Source organism: Mycteria americana, chromosome 1 (assembly GCF_035582795.1).
Source record: "Mycteria americana isolate JAX WOST 10 ecotype Jacksonville Zoo and Gardens chromosome 1, USCA_MyAme_1.0, whole genome shotgun sequence".
NCBI classification, from domain to species: Eukaryota; Metazoa; Chordata; class Aves; order Ciconiiformes; family Ciconiidae; genus Mycteria; species Mycteria americana.
This window is the reverse complement of record NC_134365.1, coordinates 1,745,169-1,768,256: the sequence shown is the minus strand read 5'-3', so window position 1 is coordinate 1,768,256 and position 23,088 is coordinate 1,745,169. Positions and strand designations below refer to the sequence as shown.

Genomic DNA, 23,088 nt, shown 5'->3' with positions numbered 1-23,088 from the left:
CTCCCCTCACCACCCCAAGTAAACTACACAGTAGTCCATTAAGTGGCAACTTTTAACCAGTCTTCCAAGCAAACCTTTCAATATGAAAAGGTGAGGAACACAGACACGGGGTGTTTCAAATCACTGCACACTGCACCAGAAAAGCTGCACAGGCAAAGCTTCGCCCACTGCCCCGTGCGACGTTCCAGCCGTCTTCTGAAGCCCAAATTGTTGGGAACATGCCCATGAAACACATGCAAAGCCTTCAAGCAGCAGGAGTTCTCAGTTTTATAGAGGGAGAGCTCAGCTGGGCGTTAGGGGGGGATGAGTGTCATCCAAAGTAAAAGAACAGGTCGGCTGTTGCTCCGCATTGAATGTCCTCCATTAGATACATCTTGTGAAAATCTAAGTTGAATGCGCCACGTGTAAGCATGGGCTCAGACATTCGCTAAGCTCCCCACCCTCCCCAATTAAGTTGCAAGCATGTGCTGATGACAGTTTGATGGCTGGATGTTATGGATTAGTCCCAGAGAGCATTTTTGATTAATGGTGTAATTTAGAGATCCATAAATAAAAAGTGGATTTTCAACAACTTAAAGTAAAAATTTCTAGAAAGGCATCAATGTATTTGCTGAGTAAGGCGTTGAGCGGGTTCCTCCATGTTCTTAGCAAGACCATCCACGGTATCCATAAATAGAGGGTGGGAGGGGGCTTCTTGAACATAGTGTATCTTGGACAGAAGCATGAGATGTTCTCATTTTAGCCGCTCAACGAGTCCCTGCGTCAGTCCAAGGTGCAAAAGCTGAGATCTGGAGAGAGTTGCTAGATGAGGGAAATATTCCAGGAGCTTCTCCCATGACAGTTCCAGCAGGCTGGGTACCACCAGCCACATTTTAAACAGAGAGCCAGTCCGTTTGTTTTCATGGATGTTGACCACCCCTCCGTGAACATACATGCAGCCAGCCTAGATGGGAAAAGGGGGAGAGGGGAGTTACGTGGGGCACAGACCAAACCGACACACCAGAAGGTGCTGGGGAGTGACACTGCCGGGAAAACCTGGATTTGACTGTCCAGATTCCCAGCTGGAGAGTCACAGAGTGAGATTTATCTCACACACCTTTATGTGCTGGTAACAGAAGTGTCACTGCCTGAGCCAGTCACCCCAGGCTCCTCTCATAGCCGAGGGGAGGAAATCGTGCTGCTGAAGGACACGACTCATCCTAAAACACGTATCTGCTAGCTTAGAGTGCTTTGCTCTGTATTTTACATGAATTCTACCCCAAGAAATAATTTTTAGGAGTGGGGCAATGTGTTGATAAATTAGTACAGAACCATACTTAGGTTTCAGCTAAAAAGAATATATCCTTTTTTTAAACTAAACCTACACCATACAAAGACAGGCTGCATTCCCTCTACTGACTCAGCATAACCCTGCTCCAGGAACCACATGAACATGGAGAGACAGGAAAAGCTCAGCTGCTGGCCTATTTTGAGAGTGGCATTTCTTTAGTATACAGGAAAAGAAGAGGCATTCCTGCTGTCCAGGCACCCACCTGCAGTCACCGAGCTGCCTGGGAAACACCTTTATCAGGCCTCCAGTTTCCCAGAAAGAGTTGCATTTATAACAATCTCCAAACTAGGCGACACCTGCTCTTAGAACCAAAGAACCCCAATCTCTGCCCTCAGGCAATGATCCGCTGAAGGAGGCTGAAGCCACAGCTAAATGAATTTCTTGCTGCCTGCTGCTTATCAACCACAGGCCTCTCAGCTTCTAGTTACAGCAAAAGCTCTAGCAATCTCCACCTTCCCGTTAGCAGTGGCTTCCAAAGAAGGCTGTTCACCTGCTAATCTTTCAACCCAGGCTGTTCTCAGTAGGCTAAAATCAGGTTCATCAGGGGAGTAAACTTTTCCTTGCAAAAGGTAAAAAAGGTTTCCCATAAATCATGATTCTATGATGCCAGTATTTGTGCTTTCTTTCCTTTTGCAAACAAGAACTGCTGTTCACACATGGAACTACTCCTTGGAGCTGATACAGTTTGAAACCTAAAATTCTTCATCGCTGCTTTTAGAAAGCAGAATATACTGTGTGCTACAACTCTTTAAACAGCAGCAGGAGTAAAAGGAGTCAACACAGTGATCTCACACCAGCTCTCAGCCTCCCTAAAGATGCTGCAACCAGTGGAGATCACCTCCTTGGTAACATCGGTTCAGCTCTATTTGCAGCCCACACAAACATCAGAGTGCTTGGATGAACGGCTTGAACTTCAGCTACGTAGGAAAGAAATGAGTCACTTACTGGTGTGACAGCAGCACAGTGAAAATACACTGGTTCCGGCATGGCAGCTGGGAGCTTGACCCACTGGAAAGTTTGCAGGTTCAGCTTCCAAACATCTCCCAGAATGACTTCTCCGTTATAGCCTCCACAAACGAACACATCTGTAAGAGAGGAAACCCACGGTGCTTACAGGCCCAGCCATCCTTCATCAGCAACTGCAGAACCTGTGGTGACTGAAGTCAGCGATCACCCTTCCAAAACAGTTTTAGGATCAACAATTATTTTACCTCAACACAAGCTCTCAGTACCTCCCAAATCAGTCCCAGCACACTGTTCAGACCCATGGAGGCCACTTAAAGAATCACAGAATGGTTTGGGTTGGGAGGGACCTTTCAAGAACCATCTAGTCCAACCCCCCTGCCATGGACAGGGACATCTTGCACTAGACCAGGTTGCTCAAAGCCCCATCCAACCTGACCTTGATCACTTCCAGTGATGGGGCGTCCACAGCTTCTCTGGGCAACCTGCTCCAGTGTCTCACTGCTCTCATCATAAAACATTTCTTCCTTACGTCCGATCTAAATCTACCCTCTTTCAATTTAAAACTGTTACCTCTTCTCCTATCACTACAGGCCCTGGTAAAGTCTCTCTCCCTTTCTTATTATCCCCCTTTATATATTGAGAGGCCACAATAAGGTCTCCCCAGAGCCTTCTCTTCTCCAGGCTGAACAACCCCAACTCCTTCAGCTTTTCCTCATAGGAGAGTTGTTCCAGCCCTCGGATCATTTCCATGGCCCTCCTCTAGACTCGCTCCAACAGGTCCATGTCTTTCGTGCGCTGGGGGCCCCAGAGCTGGATGCAGTACTGCAGGTGGGGCTCACGAGAGTGGAGAAGAGGGGAAGAATCACTTCCCTCGACCTGCTGGCCACGCTTCTTTTGATGCAGCCCAGGATACAGTTGGCTTTCTGGGCTATGAGCGCACATTGCTGGCTCACGTCCACTTCCCAGCCTGCCCATGATCCCAACCCCACCATGGCAGATTCAAGGCTAAATGACATCGAGAAGCAGGAGTGCACTCCCACTTTTAGAAGCTGTATTAAGCCCTAGCTAACCTGAGTTCACAGGCACCTGTGTTTGATCAGATTCTAGTGGTTTTAAATCCATGGAGCAGCCACAGCCCTGGCTCCTAGTCCTGCTGCCTGCCAGAGGCAGGTCCTTGCTCCCGGCTTTGCCCGGGAGCTTTGCAAGTTCTCAACTCAGAGGCTTGCACTACAGCAAAATACTGCTGCTGAAGGTGACTGGAAGCATCTCCCAGCTCCTGCCTTTCTTTCATTGGCACAATTAGCATTCCTAAGAAATATAACCTGGCCTATCACTCCACCCTTTAACATACAGCATTCAGTAATCGATCTGAAGTGTTTTGAAAAGAGGGATCCATATTGTAACTGCTTCTTCAGTCCATTATGATCAATTTGTTTTTTATCACGTTCAGGGGAATGCGTTCCTGGAGGACAACAAGGCTATGGGAGAGGCCCAAATCCAGTTGAAGGAACACTCTACCATTCAAAATTGTGGGTAACTGAACACAGATTGCACATGCAGAGCCCTCTCTAAGCTGTGCCTCAAACAGCGCTGCGCAAGTGATTTACAGCAAGAACATCTGGAGGATCCAAGTGAAGAACAAAAGGCTGTACTAAGCTCCATGCAGCTCCTAACATATAAAATGGCCCACACTTTACTAGAGAATGCAAAGACTCAGGTGCTAACTCTGCTACTGCCTCATAATCCACTCTATATGAGCATCTTTGATTTACACCACCACGAAAGGGACCCGCTATCAAAGAAATCCCTGAACAATCGTGTCTCTAAAGAACTTTGTTTCCAGGACTTGGCCCCACTTTGCTTTTCACAGCAGACTGTAAAGCTAACGGGTTAGTCACCAAGCTATAGCAGTAGCAGCATTCATACCTGCTCATGAGCTTGCAATCAATAAGTTGCAAAGTACCATGGACACTTGTGGCTAAAATATGTGGTATTTTACACTGAAGTGGCCACATGTCCAAAGGAGATTTAGGTGTTGCATAAAATACTGCACAATTCCAGAGAATGACAGTACTGTGCAGTGCATAAGTAAATTTGCCTACAGCAGCAAGATCCCTCATATGAAGAGCGGTGCCAACTGGGCAGCTTAAGGCCTGTTAACAAGAAAGAAATCCTCTTTCAGAAAAGACACGTGTGCCCTGCAGTTCTCTCAAACATGTGCTGGGGGCCTGCATCTCTCAGGCTAGAAGGATGGGCTTGTCATTGCTAGGCTGTATAAGATACATCAATTTTCAAGAGGCAGAGCTTACCATTTTTTATCTGAACGCAGCTATGGCATCTTCTGGCTGCTGGGAAGCCTGAGGAGAATAAAAAAAAAGTATCAACTACAGTTGCTTTAAAGTGCTTGGGCAAGTGGTGATTATATCTCAACATATAATCATGGATAGGAGTCACTTGTTTCATTTATAAGGGGGCTTCTGCTTTCCTATAATCACAGGTATAACATCTCTAATTTAGCAACCGGCTGTTTCAGGTTTGACTCCTACTTGCTCTCCAGGGAAGGAAGAAATGTGCCGGAATCTCATTCCCCAAAGACTCCAGCTCTCACCTCTGGCTTAGTGAAAAGCAGAAGCCAAGGGCCTACAAGGTTACAGGGAAACCCCCACTGCTAACCAGGCCAGCACGTGGTCCCTCAGAGGGAGCAGAGATGATGTGTATCTTCTTCTGGGAGGAGAGCCAGGCACTATCATCTTTCCCACCCAGGGAGGGAGAGAAGCCAGACTGCTAAATATGCTTCAGACGAGTTAGTCCTCACTGCTAAAGCTCTAAACAAGCAGGGTCCTGAAGCCAGCGTTAAGTCACATACTGTACAAGGTTACGAAAAAGGCTTTCAGCCTGCCAGCAAACAGCATCTTCGAGCATCTTGGCTGCTCTCTGGTTTGCAGGGGAAGACACATGAAATTCCAGACTCACCAACTTTTTCATGAGGTTTTGTGGCAATTTCCTCCCAGGTGTTGGTTTCAAGGTTGTACGCATGGATCTGAAGGGACAAAGAGGAGCCATTAGATCCTCCTGATTCTCCCAGCACTACAATGACGCAGTTACAGGGTCTGATCCAGGGAGCCACTATAAATAACACCTCTTTTTCATTAAGTGTAAAAACAAAAATAGCTAATCGCAGTCAGTGACTAAGCAGGTATAAAATCACCTTCAAAGTGTACCAGCTTACTAAAGCTTTCATCTCAGGCTCTGCTATTTGAGCCCCACAGCTGAAGAAAAAGAATACTGCTTTTAGAAAAACTGGACCAATTAAAACCCACACCCTCCAGTTCTCAAAAGTATTTAGAAATACCTAACTCATACTGCACATAAGGAGAAAAGAAATGCAGAGAATGGAGAGATAAAAAGTCATGTTAACTGCTGCAGTTTCAACTTTTTTGGAAGCAGAGCATTATTTAAAGTCTCCTCGTTTATCATTTTGGTGTTCAAGATTAATTCACTCTTCCACCCCCAAATTGTATTGGAGAAAAACATTTACTACAAGAAAGGAAATTAAAGCACACAATTAACGGAGAAGACAAGAAAAGAGTCTCCATATCAATATCTGAATTTAACGTCAAGAAATTCCTTCCTTTGGCACTTTCCTGTTTTGGCACAAATACAACATTTAGAAAGATGTCCTAAGTGTTTTTAAATGACAATATTTGATAACAGGTCTATAGAAATGAAGCTGTTTTGCAGATTGGTATGGTCACTGGGTACCACAGATTCATCATCTGCAAGTCAACAGGACACGTTTGTGGCAACACCAGGTTTTACAGAAATAGGAGAACAATCTGCTCCTAGTTATCTATTTTTTTTACCAAGCTCTCCAGGCAAAGCCAGATGAAGAGACCGTGCTGGTTATACTTCACTGTGGAAAATCTCCTATCCAGGCAAGCACTCAAGGTTTCTGATCACTTTACCTTATCTAAGGAATAAGCTGTCCAGGAAGTTCCGCCTCCCAAGATATAAATCCGTTGACCATCATGTGCGATTTCATGTCTGTACCTGAAGGTGCAAAGAAGGACATTTAGCAGCACAAGCAATTAGTGCAAGTGAGCAACAACAAAAGCCTTCTGGAAAACACTATCAAATTTGAGTGGTTTAAGCAGACACCCCAAGCCTGGCTATGCTGCATCAGTCCCTCAGGTTGGGAGCATTCAGAAGATGTGGAAGCTTTCATGAGCAATCTAAGCAGCACCCCAGAAGCTTGAAAGGCATTTTCTGAGAGCAGAGCACCACAGAACCTAAGTACAATGATTTATGGAGCACCGTGATGGCCATCAATATTCCAGCCCCTTTTCTCACTAAGATGGCCACTGATTGATCTCCCAGCTCTCCTTCCTCCACGCCTTGCTACAGAATAGGACAAGGGACAGGGATCAACCAGAGCCTCTTCCCCTCCTCAGCACTCACCAGCTGCCCCAAGTTCCCAGCTCTGTTCTGGCACCACACAGTCCAGATCAGTGTCCTGGCGAGGGCTTCACACCCCATCCCTACGTCCCTTTGCATGCCAGACCATTGGAGCACTGGTTGTGCAAGGTTCACAGCCGAAAACTGCTGCTCTAAGAGTGCTCAGAAATCTGTCTATAAAGGTGGTGACTACCCTGTGTAAAAGCTCTCCAAGACTGTCCAGCTTCTCACCTCTCCTCCGGCATGTCACAGGACATATTGTTTGGTTTCAGCTGGATCCACTCTCTAGTGTTGAGGTCTAGCTTATGTAGGTCGGTACTGTAAATGTAACCAGTTGTTCCTCCAAACACATAGAGACAACCATTGATGATGGCCATGGCCTGGAAGGTAACAGAGAGAAACCCGTTAGAAAGGACGCGTGACATCAGTGTCTGAAAAAGAGAGAATTTCTGCCCCCCCCAAGCAAGACACTGCTTGCAAAGCTCTACCTACAACTTACAGAATGACATGTTCGGGAGGAATATGAAGGGCAAACAAGGATGATATACAAAACATGGGGAAGGGATGTCTGTAGGAATGGAAAGTAACTCCACAGTCACAAGATGAGGACCTAGAAGTGGAGCTGCTGAGTTTCAGGCATCAGACAAGACAGATCTGTGCAGCAGGGGCTCCCAGGAGCTAAAACCAAAGCACAGTTAACCCTGAATCTCTTCCACGCTGACTTTATACAGATACTGTTACAGAGAATCTTATAAACCAGCTATCAGATAGCCAGCGGCATTAAGCGTAACAGAGAAAGCCCCAAACACAGCAGATAAGTCAGACTAAACAATGGAGACAGCCTGTACAATTCAAACGCACATGGACTATCAGCCTACTGAAACTGCAAAGGTGGTGCAGGCACCATTCCCTGATGCAGTCCAAGGTGGAAGCAGAGATGTAAGCTCCTTCTGCTCCCAACTGCCTGTTTGCCACAGGCCAGCTCGAGCTGAACTGGGCAAAGAGAAGACTACTTTCCTTCCCCCACGTGTCTGGCACACAGCTAAATGAGAAATTAGTTGGGTTATAAATGTCTGCACCGCAAGTATATTGGCAGTATTATTGGAAAGCACAGCAAAAGGTGGCAGTCCTCCTGTGAGAGTGAATCCACTTTTTTGTACACCATGTTCATCCACGACATTATAGAAAGTCTTAAAGGTTGTTATTCTGATACAAATAAGACCTACCAACCACTGTTTTCATTTATAGTTTTGGGTTTTAAAGGCTTTGAGGAGGCTACAGAGCAACTCCAGAAACTAACCCCTCCTTAAATCAGACATACTTTTTCATTCAACTACATCTGGCATTTAGTTAAGAAATTTTGGCTTTTCTAACTACAAGAAAACTATTCCTTTCCTTTGAAATCTCAAAGGACCAAGACTGCTCTATTTCTATATGAATGATACCTGCCTTTCCTTATACTTATGTACACAGAGAACAACTCTGGTTACTAGCAGAGAAGAGATCTCCCTGCTCTGGCCCCTTTTGTGTGACACACAGCGCAGTGTACGCAAGCACGCTCAAAGTGCCTCAACAAGGGCTGTCCTTCGTACCTGGCCATAGATTCGATTGGGTTTCTTTCCTCGGCAGCTGAGCAGAGCCCATCTTTTGTACTTGACGTTGCAGACGTGGACATCGTTGCCATTGCTCTCCCCAAAGGGGATCCCGGTGCCCCCGAAGACAAGCAGGTTGTTGCCATGCAATACAACTAGGAGAGACAGAGCAGACACACTTGTTGCTGTGAGATGCAGCAAAACAGAACGACTCTCTGCTCTGGAGACAGTAGGCAGTGAGTGTTCAAGATTGTTCAAATACCCTACAATTCACACTATGCATTTATGGGTTTGAAATGCTCTAAAAGAGAAAAAATGCAAGCTAAAACCATGGTAACTGAAGGCCTACTTTTAAAAATGGCTAGTGAACAAAGAGATCTATTTTTGGATGCTTTGAGATGTCTGACTGCACTGAGCACCTAGCTGCTGAAAGTGCAGGTGCCTTGCAACCATCAAGCTAAATACCTGAAGACTACCTCTTGCATTTGAAATTTTTTCTTTCCCTCTGCCTCAACCCAAGCAAAAGGGGAAAGAAAAATCACAAAACCAACCCAAACTCAAGGCCTTCTTGCAGAAGAGCTGGAAACAGGATCCAGATTTCCCAGTTCTTGCCTGGTTTTGCATTCCACCAGGGACACCGATTAAAATAGCTTCAGGAGTAGGCACACAGGAATTGAATTTCCATACGTACGTGACATGGAGGCTAGTTCCCTGGGCATGTAGCCTTCAGTGCCCATTTGATGCCAGGTGTCTGTAGCAAAGTTGTACCGCCAGAGTTCCCTGAAGAGTGGGTAGTCTTCATTCTCTGGCCCACCGGACTCATCATAGTCAGGATTGTAGCCTCCAAACACATACAAGTTGGCATTATCTGCCACACAACGATGGCCACTTCTTGCTGGTGGGGATCTATGGCCTACAGCAAAATGAGAAGGTAAAACAGCTTCAGTGAAATGTCAGCAGAGGAGCTGAGCTTGTGTCTGAGGGTCAGGAGTACACCCGCTGCGGTGGTCCTCCAACAAGAGCGGCTGGTGTTTAGCCATAGGGAAGCATTTCTGCAGCCAGGAGGAAACAGCTCTGTCATGAGCTCTCCGAGCAGGAATGGAGAGAGCCTCTGCCTGTCACCATCTCATTCACATCCACTCTAACCCCTGGACCACACCTGCCTAAGGAGACCTGCCTACAGGTTGACGCATGACAATCCTTCCACGTGGCAATCCTTCCATAAAAGCTACTTCCGAGATATCTTACAAATTCCCCCTTCTGTCATTCTGTATGGCAGATTTCACTTAGGAAACAGTTCCAAAATGTTTATATTTAAAGCTGCCCGATGGGAGCAAAGAAGAAAAGTAATGATTTGCTCTCCCTCCTACACAAACCTTCTCTCCATTTCATCTCTTTTGCTCCTGGCACCTTGTATGTCAAGAAGCTCTTTCACTTGACTTCCTAAACATTAAGCAACGCAGGTCTGATACAGCAAGTAAAATCTGCTCATAAAGGCATTTGCACTGGGAGGGAGCGCAGCACGGAACCCATGTGAGATCCTACCGGCTGAGCTTGACAACTGGCAGACGCAGCCCTTCCCAAAAGGAAGCCCTCTGCCCACCCACCCTCTTCCCTAAAAGCCAATGGAAATAAAAGCAGGGAGGACAATTCAAGCTCAGACCTCAACTGGAATAGACAAAAAGACCGATTCAGTTCAGGAAAATCTAAACAGCAATATTCTTGTTGGACAACAGCAATTGAAGTCCCAGCTGACAAGTGATCAAAAAGTAATTCCGAGCTTGCTCGAATTCGATGCACAGCAAGAGCCAAGCACAGTGCCAGAGGTGGATGTTTTTCTTCAATGAGACACAGGACCACATAACAAATGAGAAAGATGAAAGGAATATAAAGCGATCAGGTCCCTGAACAAAGGAGCTGGTTGTGAGACACGTGTAGAACATCTCAAGCCGATTAAACCAGGAAGGTTTCAAAAATCTTTTTTTCTACGCCATACAGCAGTGTTATGGAAGAGTTACTCTAAGCTTCATCTTGAGAAGGAGGATACATAATAATCCCCTAAAATGTACAATTTCAACGCGTAACCATCACTCCCTCAAGCACATCCTTTACTTGTTGCACCTCAAGACAGGCCCGCTTTGGTTCAGTTGACAATAAGGAGCAAACCAAAAAAACCATCAAAAGAAGATCCCCGAAGACCCCTCACCCAAACAAACCAGTGATCTTCACCACCCACCTGCGCTCACAGCTCTTTTATGGCCTTTTAGGATGGAACAGGACCCAGTGAAGCATCTAATTAGGACCCATCATGTTTTCTTCTTACAGCCTGTTACAATTATCAGCAGTGAATCAGACACGCAGAGCAATAACAAATGAGGCATCAAGCATCTTTCCTACAGGAAAGGTAAAATAAATGATTTGTCCAGACTGAATAATGAATTTTAACTCAGCACAAGCAGCTGTGCTTAATCATGTTCCTCATTTGCTTCTGCTTTAAGCTCCAACTCTTGTCCAAAATTAAGCTGCTCTACAGGGTTCAGACAAACTCCTTGTGACTAAGTTTTGACAGATTTGGGTTGTTTCCAGTAATAATTGTGTCTTGCAGCAATGCCCACTTCGAAAACTAATGAGCACTGGCTGAAAAAGAGGGGAAGAAAGTTAAGGAATTAATGGAAAAATCTGTAGTCTTTGGCCTGGCTACTGAGACAGTGCAGTGCCATTGGGCACCCGGCGTGGCGTGGACATTTGCACGCAGGAGGGGTGGATATTACGTGTACTAATAGTGGCAGCCAGGAAGTTACTGGCCTCAGTGCTGGACTAAACTGTTAAACAAATATTACATGCTTTAGAGGTGATTCACAAAGGGAAAGAGAAACATCCGTCCCTTTTGGCTTTTTATTTTAAACTCTGAAACTATCCAAAGAGATGGATTTGCTTTTCTGAAGTGAACACATTGACAACAAAGGTATTTACAATCAAGGTAATCGTTCAGACTCTTCTAATCAGAGACGCTTCGAGAGGGCAATTCATCTGATCCTGGATACCTGCAAACAAAACCGTGCTTGAGAAGTGCCCGTGCCTTCTCAAGCCTGTAGAGGAAATCCTGGCGAAGGGCTCATGTGTCTGCACTCGGACAAAGGGAGCTCATCCTGCTTGTTTCTCCTTCTGTGTTTGCTCTGGAGGTCTCCAAAAAGGAGACCTGAAAGAACTGAAATGGGAGCTTAATTCCAGGGAAGACTGGGAGCACTGCTGCGCACGCTTTGCAGGGGAGTGAGGATTTAATTCAATCACCCATTGATTTGAAAAGGTGTTAGGGAATTAGGAGCTCAAATATTACATTAACTATAGATCCTATTTCCCTCTAGTTATAACATTTGCTGTGAGAATTTTCCAGAGGGAAGAGGGGAGAAGAAGGCTGAGTTTTATATAAAGCAAACAGACTAAAGAGTAACAAGTGTAATTCAAAGAAAATAAATTAAAAAACAAAGCCAAAGAGGCCTTCTCTGCCATTCACCTCTCAAAATTAAAAAGGGAAGACACCTGACTTTGCCATAAAGCCCCAGAACAGTTAAGTTTCAACAGAAAGGGATCAATGTTTGACACATGCCAGTCCTCGAGATAGCAAGATGGTTACATTAAGCCCATACACAGCCCAGCTGGTTTCATCTCTTCCCATTTACCTAGAAACCCATCTCCTGTCTTTAAAAGACATTTTTTTTTCCAAGATATTTTCAGGACACAGAAAGGCTTTCAGAAGCCAGAACTGGTGTCAAACAGATACTTGCAAGTACCCAACCGAGATAGTCTGAAAGGACCACCCTTCCCGTGCAGCCCTTCCTGCTGCAAACCACATCTGCCACTCGTTCCCTGCCTGTTCCCACTACTCTCACCAACAACTCAAAGTGCACTACAGGAACAAATTTGTCAATTAAACACTCAGTCAGTAACTGTCCTTTGTCAGAAGCTAGGGATCCCCACAGCAGAGCTACCAGGAGAAATGATGCCTGTCCCTGGTCATGCATTCACAACTCAGCTACTCCGGGGAAATCCCCTGTCCTCAGCATTAAGTTGAACACCAAACTGCGGATGAGTGCAGCCGAAATGCTTCCTCCTGCTGTGCCTGCTACGCAGCGGTGACTCCCAGAGAACGGAGGGCTGGAAATGCCAACCAGAGCAAGGTTTCCAAAAGCTCAGGGCCAACCCCTGTAGCTACAAACACAAGCAATTTCACTTTGCTCCGCTCGAGAATAACAGATTTTCTGCTCTATTCAAGCAGCCCCCAGCCGCGTTTGCTCAATACCGTGCTCCACATGCAAGGACCGACTTCTCTCCAAAGGCTTCACATTTCCAGCCTGCTGTTTCTAAGCTTCGCTCTTCACTAACCCCTTCGTCTCAATGGGCTAGATCCTCCCGCTCACAGAGGCCCAGAGAAGATGACATATCTACCCATAAAAGAGGAAAACAAAATATCCAACACATCTTGAGTCACCTATGCAAGCACACTTACAAATGTATCAATGAACTGAACAATGATAAACTGAGTTAAACCAAACTCTTCTATTACCAAAGTCACCAAACTCTTCTATTCAGAATTGAAGTGACCTTAATTCACTTTAGAAGAAAGTCTTAGAAAAAGATTCCTCTAGTTCTGCCTTTTTAACGAAGGGACCTGTAGAAGCTGAATCTATTGAAGAGTTAATTCAGATTAGTTTCTTCAGCAGAGCTCTACAACTTGCACCTCCAATAAAGAACTGCATTTCCATCTAATTATGTTTTATCAGATGATTCACATCTCCTACTGAAATTCTTCATGCAAGTTTTGGATCTGTTTCTGCTCCAGCATTAGTGGTGTGCATCAAGCCTATCACACAAGCGCAAACTTTAGACAGTACAGGAAGGTGGAAACACCCAAGGGTTTGCTAACTTCCTCCTCTAGTTAGCAAAGCCCATCTCCCCAAGAGCTGAACCTGCCACGGATTAAAGCAGCACTCAACACTAAGCGAAGCACAGCAAGGCATCATCACCGTGAAAAGGTGCAAGTCACCGGGCTCCGCTATGAATTCTTTGATGCCGGACATGGAAAGTAGCAGCACTATGTATTGAGTCAAGACAGATCTGTGGGAAAGAGGTCGTAAGGCTAGTTATAAAAAATGGCTTTAAAGTAGATGGATATAATTTGGAAAGCACTTGCTTTCCCAGTTTAAGACTCCAAAGCGAAGCGGGAAGGCAGGATGGGAAAGGTGCATTCACAGTGAGACTCCTTTTCCTTGGTCCTGAGGGCAGAAATGGGAACAATAAAACTTTCAGAGAATAAGAAGCTCCACAAACAGAATTAAATTGAAACATCACAACCGGGACATGATTAAGGTAACTCCTAATTTAGGACTAAGCTATCTTATAGAAACTTGCTTGCTGGCTATCATTATGCACTGACCTGTTAACACCCTGTTAAATTCACCCTTTTCAAGTGATTCAGAGGGAGCTGCTTGGATGGCCCAGATTGACTTTATTAGCGCGGATTCCTAATTGAATACCTCTCCTGCAAGACGTGTTATTAGAACAGAAGGAGAGTAAGCCAAAAGGTGGCACGAATATCTATTCCTGAGTTTCCTGACCTGACGCAGCACAGCAACTGATGCACGAGACATTTGTTTCCTACCTCTCCAAAAGTTTGAATACAGCCTAGATCTGGGGCAAGAAGGAGGAGAGGGCAGAGATGTTCATTAAGAAAATTTAAAGAAACCCTTCGTTTTAGAGGAGGAAAGCGTAATGGTCCTGAATGGCATCCAACAAGACTCCCACTCAAAATGTCCCTCTTACAGAGAGGACAGAGCTGAATTGTACCTGCTAGTCCATAAATGTTGTTCCTATTCTAACACAAGCATCAAAGTCCACTAAATTCCAACTCTGGTGCCCTGACAGCTACAGAAATCTATGGAAGGCCTGGAGAAAAAACAAAACAAAACAAAACAAAACAAAACAAAACAAAACAAAACAAAACAAAACAAAACAAAACAAAACAAAACAGAAAAAACCCTTGGCATCAGGAGATTACTTGAAGTTATAGAGCAGATGAAATGCTACCAGCATGCCTGGAACCACAGCATGTGTCAACAGCTACGCTCAAGTCTACCGGATTTCTCTACCGCTTTTCAGTAGCTCTATAATAAAGTTATAGAAGAAGAAAATTAAAATATGAAGTACCAAGTGGTTGCACTGAATCACATGCAGCACAAATGTAAGGCGAGAGGCGCTTCAAACAGAGCAGCACAAAGACAAGTTTCGAAGAACAAAGGTGTTTTCTTTCCATTCGATTATCCCGCCTTTCATGACTGCAGGAAAAAAAAACGCTGGCATCATCTCACTGGCTAGGTTAAACAAGAGAGGAGTACCTGCTATTCAAGTCAGTAAGCTAGCCACCTGGCCTTTTTTTTTTTTAAAAAAAAACAAGAGGGGGAAAAAAGGTCTAATTAGCTGAATTCATTTCTTAAAAATAAAAATAAACAATGAAAGAGTTGAGTATGAAGTTGTTTAGAGATCCTGCCTGAAACTATGCTTTTTCTTATCACGACCATGCTGCCAGAAAAAAATGAAATAAATCTATTAATCAATGAGAAGCTCTCGGCAGAGAGTGAGGTCTGCTTATGCCATCAGATTCTGCAGACTTTAATTTTGCTTTTTAAGGGAATTTTCCCTAATCACTACCATGCCTCGTTATCAGTTCCCAGCAAACCAATGCAGTGCTGTTCTCCCAAGGTGGCAAATCCACAACCGCAGCCCCCCTTTCCCAACCAGCTTCGGAAGGAAAGGCCAAGGGTCTGGGCTATCCCACCATCTGCTCAGAAACCTGTAAGCAGAAAGGAAAAGAAGAATGACCCCCATATCATCCCTCGCCAGGGCCAGGTATGAGGCTGAGCAGTAGCCAAAGCAACCTGCAGCAGAAAAAAAATGATTCCTAGATCCTTTGGGAGCAAAGAAGATGAGGGAAGTGAAGCTGCTAACCTCACGCTTAAAAGGCAACTCCGGAAATGGAAACAGGCCAAGCTCTTTTGCCACCACAGCTACCAGAAAGAGAATTGGCTGTAGCTAGCAGAAATGGCAGGAGCAGGACTAAATAAACACACTCCTCTTGCAAACACATACCCCTTCCATGTGGGTTACTGCCTTGGAGCTGCAACTGCGATGACTTTCCATCTTCAGGATGCCTCATTTCTAAACTCTGCCACACACTGTTGCTTGCTAAAGGTGCAAAAAATAACCTTTTGCACAGTCAGGTCAGCAGATTCCAAGCCGCAGGTGTCAATTTTAAAGTTTTGCCTCTTTATTCTTTCAGCCTTAAAGGATCGCTAAAGACCTGTCTGAAATTGGAGCACAATTATAATGTGTTGACACGCTGCTTGCCCCATCCCAGGTCACCGAATTACAGAAAGATCCTAACAATGCAGCAGTCAAAGCATTTATGATTTGTTTTTCCATGTACTGCTTGTTTCACGCAACCATTTTATTGCTTGCTCATTTGGCCGTTTAAAGACATCGCCATTCACAAAAAGGAAAGCACGTAAGATAAAGGCAACAGAAATTAGGGAGAACTGTCTGTTCCATTCAGAATACACAGAGAACAATCCTCAAAGCCAAAAACAATAATTAACGGCCAACATGAAAGGTTTCACTCAAACCTTGGGGTCACATATGACCCCAAGAATCTGTATTTTCCTTATAGCATGTGGCTTTCTCCATAGAAGAAGCAAATCCCTGTTTTTTCCTTTCCCTTTTGCCCAGCTCATGTTAAAGCAGCCAAAAAGCAAAGGAAAAGCAGCGGATGCAGCCAGGGGATGCTCTGGCATCTGGAAGCTCAGAGTTCGGTGCTGCAGGGAGGCAGTTGCTCAGTGCAGTTTTCTTCCCCTGTAAAACAAACCTTCCTGGGCACTCAGGGGAATGGGTGAAATGTATTCATGCGGTATCAGCCTCTCGGAAGATGCACACACTCAACATCATCTCATGGAGGTGACCCAAATTAAAAAGGACGACTGGTCTCAAGTTCAGGGTTTCCACACGCAGGTGGGATTCAAGGTCAGAAGAAACACTTGGCTTCTAACCTTCAGAAAAGAAGTTTATCCAATAAAAGTTGTCCTTGAGATTTAGAAACATTAGCAAGCAACCATTTTGTTTTTTTCCAACCATTTGGAAAAAACACTTTACATGTGCAGCATATTTTTTATCAACACATCAAGCCTCAAAGTTCTTTAAATATTTGAAAATGAGGAAAGAATGGCACATAAAAGCTTACAGATTCCTATTGCTAAATGAAGTTCACTTCAAACACACAAACCACCATTTATTAAGATGATGGGCAGTTCAACCGTAAGTTCACAATGGCCATCCAAATGTTTACAACCAAGAGTATACACCCTTTTTTAAGCTAGCCATTTAGAGCATCACCTCAACCACACTGCACAACACAATGCCAGGTCACCAATAACACACAAATTTACCAAAACTTATCCGAGCAACAGCTGTCAGTGTTCACAACACACAGTGTGGCAGCTGTGCTTTCATCTCCAACGCATGCTCAACACAGCAGGCAGGATAAAGAGCAGACCTACTGAGGTGATCGCACGCTTCCACCAAGTAATTCTGCTTTGCAAAATTAAAGATTAACTGCTGCTCTACTCGTAGTTCCTTGAGCAATATTATACAATGCGACAGAGCAAGGGAAGGCAGCCATCCCGTAGAGAGAAAGCATCCGGATTCAAGCTCTTGTTGTAGCACTCGCTAGCTAATGCTGTGCAAGCTCCCAGTTCATCCCTTGAACAAAGCTGTATCATTTTTCTTCTGTAATTTGATGGATTAGAGGTTGCCATGCACATCAGGTAAGCTGAAACAGATCAACGTTGAGGACCTCCTCCAGTTTAAATATTTGGGGCTGGCAGCGAAATAAAAGCAAGGATCACATTCTGCCAGGCTACAATAGATGAATTCAGCCAAAACAGACTGCTAGAACGAAAAACCAGATTCCTGGGCTGCAATCAAAGCACCGCTGGTTTTAATACTCTGAATTTTCGCTCTGCTTAAAGACTTGCATCTAGAGAGATGCTCCTCCTAGAACTACAGGACTATTTGCTGTTTTCGTATTTACTGATGAAAATTAATTGCAGGTACAGCCATGAATCCTCTTCGTTTTATGTGCGGCTCAAATCAGGATTTGAAGACTATGCTAAAGTATTTTAAATCAAGCCCTTCTTTCCGTCTCCTCCAGATCACCTGGAACAAAGCATGGCTTTATTTATTCCTGAAGCATAGCCAACAGATATCCAGGTGTAGCCTCAAACACCTCCCGAACAGCAACCCCAGCACCACTCTTTATAAGCTCCCTTTTTTCTCAACCTATTTTAATCACGGTATCCACCAGAGGGTCATTTGCTTAGTAAAGGGTGCAAGAAGTTAGTGCAACAAAATTCAGTGTGAGATCTTGCGGAAAGGGAGGGTGATTTTATTTTGCAAAATATTTAAATAAGCTGGTTCTGGCCACTCATACCCACAAGAACCAAGTATATCCAAGTGATCCAGCCAGGATCACTTAGGTACAGCACAGAGGATAAAAGGACGACAGCTGGAAGTCCTTGCTATGATTCCTGGGTTGTTCTTCATTTAGAAGGACAGACTAGTTTTGGACAGGTCTTTTATACCCTCTGGCTCCTGCGGTGAGATGCTTTGGCCTCAGAGTTTGGTTCTTTCTGCTTCCATGAGTTTAGGCAGGTCTGCTAGACAGCAGACAATAGTCTGCGTTTCCTCATTTTGACTTTCTTAAATTTCTTCCTGTCAGGCTAACAGGAAAAGGAACAGCACAGGCGCCAAGCTGCAACCGCATCGACTTTGTCCTGTTATCACGGTACAGGGTCTCCCACTCACAAGACTTGCCCCAAACATGCTGGCTCTTTCCATCAATCTGTGATCTTCAGTCCTACTAATCTCAGTGCAAGGTCATACCACGTGGCATAAATTACACCACAACATTATTAGCATTACTACTAGCAATATAATTTATATTTCAAGCACGATTTTGGAAATACAAACTAAATAACTACAGGATGTAAAGCTAACAAATACAGCATGACTTTTGGTTCCCATCTTTTCAAAGTAACATACAAGTCGTGAATAGCTAAGGTGTGGGTACCCATTCTCTTTACTGCTTCTTAAGGCTTTCTAAAGACAGTATCAGTATTATTTTCCCTCCTACCTAGTTTTTCAACATCCAGAATAGCAGGTTTCAATATCTCCCTTTCCATTTATGATTTCTGCAAGACTTCTGAAGGACATCTAGGTCAAGGGCTGAAGCCAAAGCGCTGCTAGCTCTTGGGAGAGAGAACAAGACAAGTCAATATTGACTTTGACTCCAGTCTTCAAAGCTTCATCTTTTTCATACCAGCCAGACAAAATAAGTTTGTAACTCATGTAATTAGAGTCCCTTACAAACATTTGGATAAGCAGGATGTGAATGTGTTGCCGAGAACAAGGTTTAAAACCTGTTCATTCATCCAGCTGAGTTCAGCCTCTCCAGACCACCCAGCTCCCTTCCACGGCAGGCTGCCCACACCTGAAAAATACCCAAGAGAGAAAGCAGCTGCGCCTGGGTCCCCGACGCCTGAACGACAACTCTGCCCGGGGCCAAGCACAGCTGGGAGAGGCCAGAGGGTCCAGGCAAGGATGCCAAACACAACCCGCAGGCCGCCAACCAAGAGCCTTTCAAATATTTGAAGTCTCTAAAGCAACGTTTCTAAGAGAACGATCATTCTCACATCCAGCCGTGAGATGGGAGTCTCACATAGCGTTTGGATCAATGTCCAGAATGGGTCTGCTTCTTCATCCTGCTTCTCGGAGGCTTTTGTTTTCAAACCTCTTTGTAGCAATCACGTATTTCAAACATTTCTACAAGCCGGCAATCGATTGTCATTTTCCCGTGATTAGTGAAAGAGGAACAGGATTGTAATACACAAGATAGCATCCCAGAGCGGAGAATAAAATAAGGAGTCCTTACGAGTGAACTGTCCTTATTGAGAAACCAGAGCAAAAGAGGAAACATCTGCCCCAGAAATTTATATATTACAGATTTTACACCACTAAAATTGAGTGTTCCCTGGGTTGTTTTTTTTAAAAAAATGTAAAAGGAAAATAAAGAAAAGAATTCTGGAAAATGAGAACCATAGAACAGCCCAGGTTGGAAGGGATCTGCAAAGACTGTCTGGTCCAACCTCTCATGGAAAACGGAGCTGAGATGAGATTATCCAGCACCCTCTCCAGCATCCTGAAACCTTCCAGCAACAGGGACTCTACCATGTCCCTGAGGAGGTTGTTGCAGTGACTGACTGTTCTCACTGTAACAAATGTCTGTCTTACATCGAGATGAAACCTCTCCTGGTGCAACTTGTACCCATTTCCCCTTGTCTTCTCCATGTAGCTCCTTGTGAGAGGGACCCTCCGTCCTCTTTGTAGCCAGAAAACCATGATGAGGTCCCCCCCCAGCCTTCACTTCTCCAGGGAGAAGAGACCTGACTCCTTTAGCCTTTCCACATAGGACAGGTTCTCCAGCCCTTTGCCCATCTCCTTTGGACCCTCTCCAGTCTGTCCACGTCTTTCTTGGCTTGTGGGGACCAGAACTGGACACAGCACTCCAGGGGTGGCCTGACAAGCACTGAGTAGAGCAGGATGATCCCCCCTCTCTCTGCTAGTAATGCCCCTGCAGATGCAGCCCAGGATCCAATTCAGTTTCAGGCTTGCTCCCCCATGTGACGCAAAGGGGTTCAGGATATTTGGGTTTTCTGTTGTATTTTTTTAAAATACATATTAGAAACTCTGAATCTTTCCACACAAAAAAACCTCTACTGTAACTGGTACACTGGGAAAATTATAGCTCAAGACAAGAGCATAAATGCCAAGCGTGCAAGAACCAATAATATATTTAGGTTTCCAGATTGTTTCTATCCACTTAACCCCAAGAGTCTGATGAAAACACTGAAAAAATGTATATGTGGACAGGAAGATTTCCAACGGGGAGAAGAACAAACCACACACCACCTATATTTGACATTTCTGATCTTTCTAAAGCTTACAAACACCTAAAAATAGCTCTTTCCTTTCCCTTACCCAACATACAATTTTAGATGTTTAAAGACTCTTTACCCGTCACAAGGCAGCAAAAAATACAAACAAATTGCCTCTTTTTTTCTTGAGCTGTTAAGCCATCAACGAGACTCTTTTGTAGATGCTGCTTGAGAAATGCCCCTATTGAGAAACCCTCGATAGAAATACTCTGCTTGAGAAAGCAAACAGAGCAGCACAACCCTGGCACCAGCTCCCACTAGCTGCCTGCTTACCTTTTGTAATCATTTCCCCATGTAAATGAAATTCTCCAGAGTGAAAAAGGTGACCAAAGTTAAAAATCTTTTCTACAAGTAGGTGGAAAAGGAGAACATGACAAAAGCAGCACCTAAATAAATGCGTATGCTCTCGTGTTTAACCAAGAGACAGCCCAGATCTACTTCAAATGACACACGGCTTAGCAGGAGCATAAAGAGCTCTGCAGGGAGGGATGTGTCGAACACACCTAATGCCAAAGCATGCTACGAGCTCTTCGCATGCTTTCACAACAGCAATTACTTATAAAAATGGGATTAAAAGGAGATAGCGTGCTTTATGGAAAGACTCTAGGGCATTGAATGGGGGGGTGGGAAACGAAGGAACGCCTCCTGAAAACTCTGACAGAGAACTAGGAGGTAAGAAAATAAATCTGGTTGGAGGAAATGGAAGGAGGGGGAAAAAACATTCCTGTCTTTCTCTATCTCAACGATTATGTAAGGGCTGCTGTTGGAGCTCTATAAATAGGACATTAACAGGTGTCAAACAGGGAGAAAACCAGCAATCGACTCAAACGGGGTTTTTCCATCAAGTAGCTTTTCAGCAAAGACAGTCAGCTTTGCGTTTGTTAAGGCCGGACTTAAGTGCTAAGGCTGAGCTGGATGGGGGTAGTTTGTCTCCAGGGCTACAGCGTCTGCCCCATCGCAGGTGGCGGAGGGCAGGATTCCATGTCAGGACATAATCCATACCCAAAAGCAGGATCATTACAACCATGTCAGGAGGATGCGCTACCAGTTAGCTCAAGCCAGCGATTAAAATTCAGGAACGTGAAGATAATCAACTGTTGTGTTACCAAAAAAGGCCCTTATCAGAGAAGGAAGGAAACATGTTTGAGAATTTGTCCAAAAATAGAAGGTGTGGAGCCACTTAGCAAATTCACAGCGGTCTTGCATGAGGCTTGAAGGTGTCTTTGCTGCAGATCCAGATCATGACAGGTTTCACAGGGATGGAAACACGGACCCTGGTCTGAAAGCCCATTCCCAGGTGCTGCTGGTGCTGCAGACATGCTGAACACAGCCTCCTGCGCTCGAGGCAGTGAGGGGGTTCACATCCCCCAACGAGGGATCTGAGTGGTGGGGCCAGGGGCAGCCAGGGCAGAAAAGGATGCCCTGGGCCTGGGGTACCCACCTCCTGGGTGGCAGCACCCCAGCACCATATGACCCTTGAAGGCAGGGGCCGCTATGAAGATAAGGAGCAGGGGATACCCCAAACCAGCTGGGAATACCCCCCCACCCCATCACAGAACCATGGGGTGCCCCATGTCCCTCCCAGTATCACAGAACTGCTGGGATGGGGGTGATCTCCCCAATCCTGCGATTGTGGGGTAACCTTGGCCTCCTCCCCCTAATATCCTGGGGCTGTTGGGGTGGGGTGACCCATACATCCAGAGATTATGGGGTACCCCCCCAGCATACCAACACTGCTAGGAGGAAGGTGGAAAAGAGGAAGAACCGCGTTTCCCAGGACACAGGACTGGGCTGATGTCTTGTCCAAGGGCCCTCTGGTAGCCTGGACTCCCCATCCCAGGATCACCGTTGCCAGGACTGTGGGGCCCCCCACCCCAAAAACCTGATCCGTTGGGATTGGGGAGGGGGTGTGTGTGTTACCATGGGTTAGCCCAGGCCCATTCAGGATCACAGGGTCACTGACACGGAGATGACCTCCACCAGGAACCGTGGGGTACCCTGTGCTCCTACACCCCGTGTCCATGGGGATGGGGACGAACCACTCGTGTGGGGCATCCAAGCATCCCCCAAAGCGCTGAGACCGCCAGGACAGGGAGAGAGGAACCGCCATCCCCTGGGGTCGTAGGAGGGGGGTGACCCCCCACCCCCCGAGACTGTGGGTCCCCTTCAACACCCTCAGACCGTTTGGAAAGGGGTGACCAACCCCATCCGCGACTGTGGGTCCCCATATCCCTGGGCCAGTCGGACGGGAACATCCCGGCCCTCCCCACACCACCCCCGGGCCTTGGGGAATGGGGTGACACCCCCCCTGCATCCAGGCTGCAGGGGGTACCCCAGCTCCCCCCTAAAATGTCCTAGAGCCGCGGGGCCGGGGTAACCCCCCCCAACTGCGGGGTATCCATCCCCTCAGGGCCGCGGGGATGGGGGTGCCCCCCGGAACCGGCCGCCACTCACCCGCCGAGCGCGGCCTGCTCGGCAGCTGCACGAAGCGGTTGAGGAGGCCGCCGCCACCCGCCGCGCCGCCCGAGCCCTCCCTAACGCCCTCCCGGGCACCGTCCGCCGCCGACATGGCCCCGTCCGCTCCTCCTCAGGGCGAGCCCAGGCGGCAGCCAGCGACGGCCCTCCTCCCTCCACCTCCCCCGCCGCC

The 23,088-nt window shown here is 45.9% G+C and overlaps 1 protein-coding gene across 1 annotated transcript; it reads right to left on the bottom strand.

The window, feature by feature from the left end:
* Positions 1-34: 34 nt before the first annotated feature.
* KLHDC10 (kelch domain containing 10) lies at positions 35-23,084 on the bottom strand. The gene is made up of 9 exons (XM_075512510.1): positions 22,896-23,084; positions 9,035-9,256; positions 8,344-8,498; positions 6,983-7,131; positions 6,262-6,346; positions 5,270-5,336; positions 4,606-4,653; positions 2,276-2,415; positions 35-943 (listed from the first exon to the last, which is right to left on the bottom strand). The coding sequence occupies exons 1-9, from the start codon at positions 23,008-23,010 to the stop codon at positions 734-736; spliced, it is 1,191 nt and encodes a 396-aa protein (XP_075368625.1). The 5' UTR covers positions 23,011-23,084; the 3' UTR covers positions 35-733.
* Between the last annotated feature and the right edge of the window lie 4 nt (positions 23,085-23,088).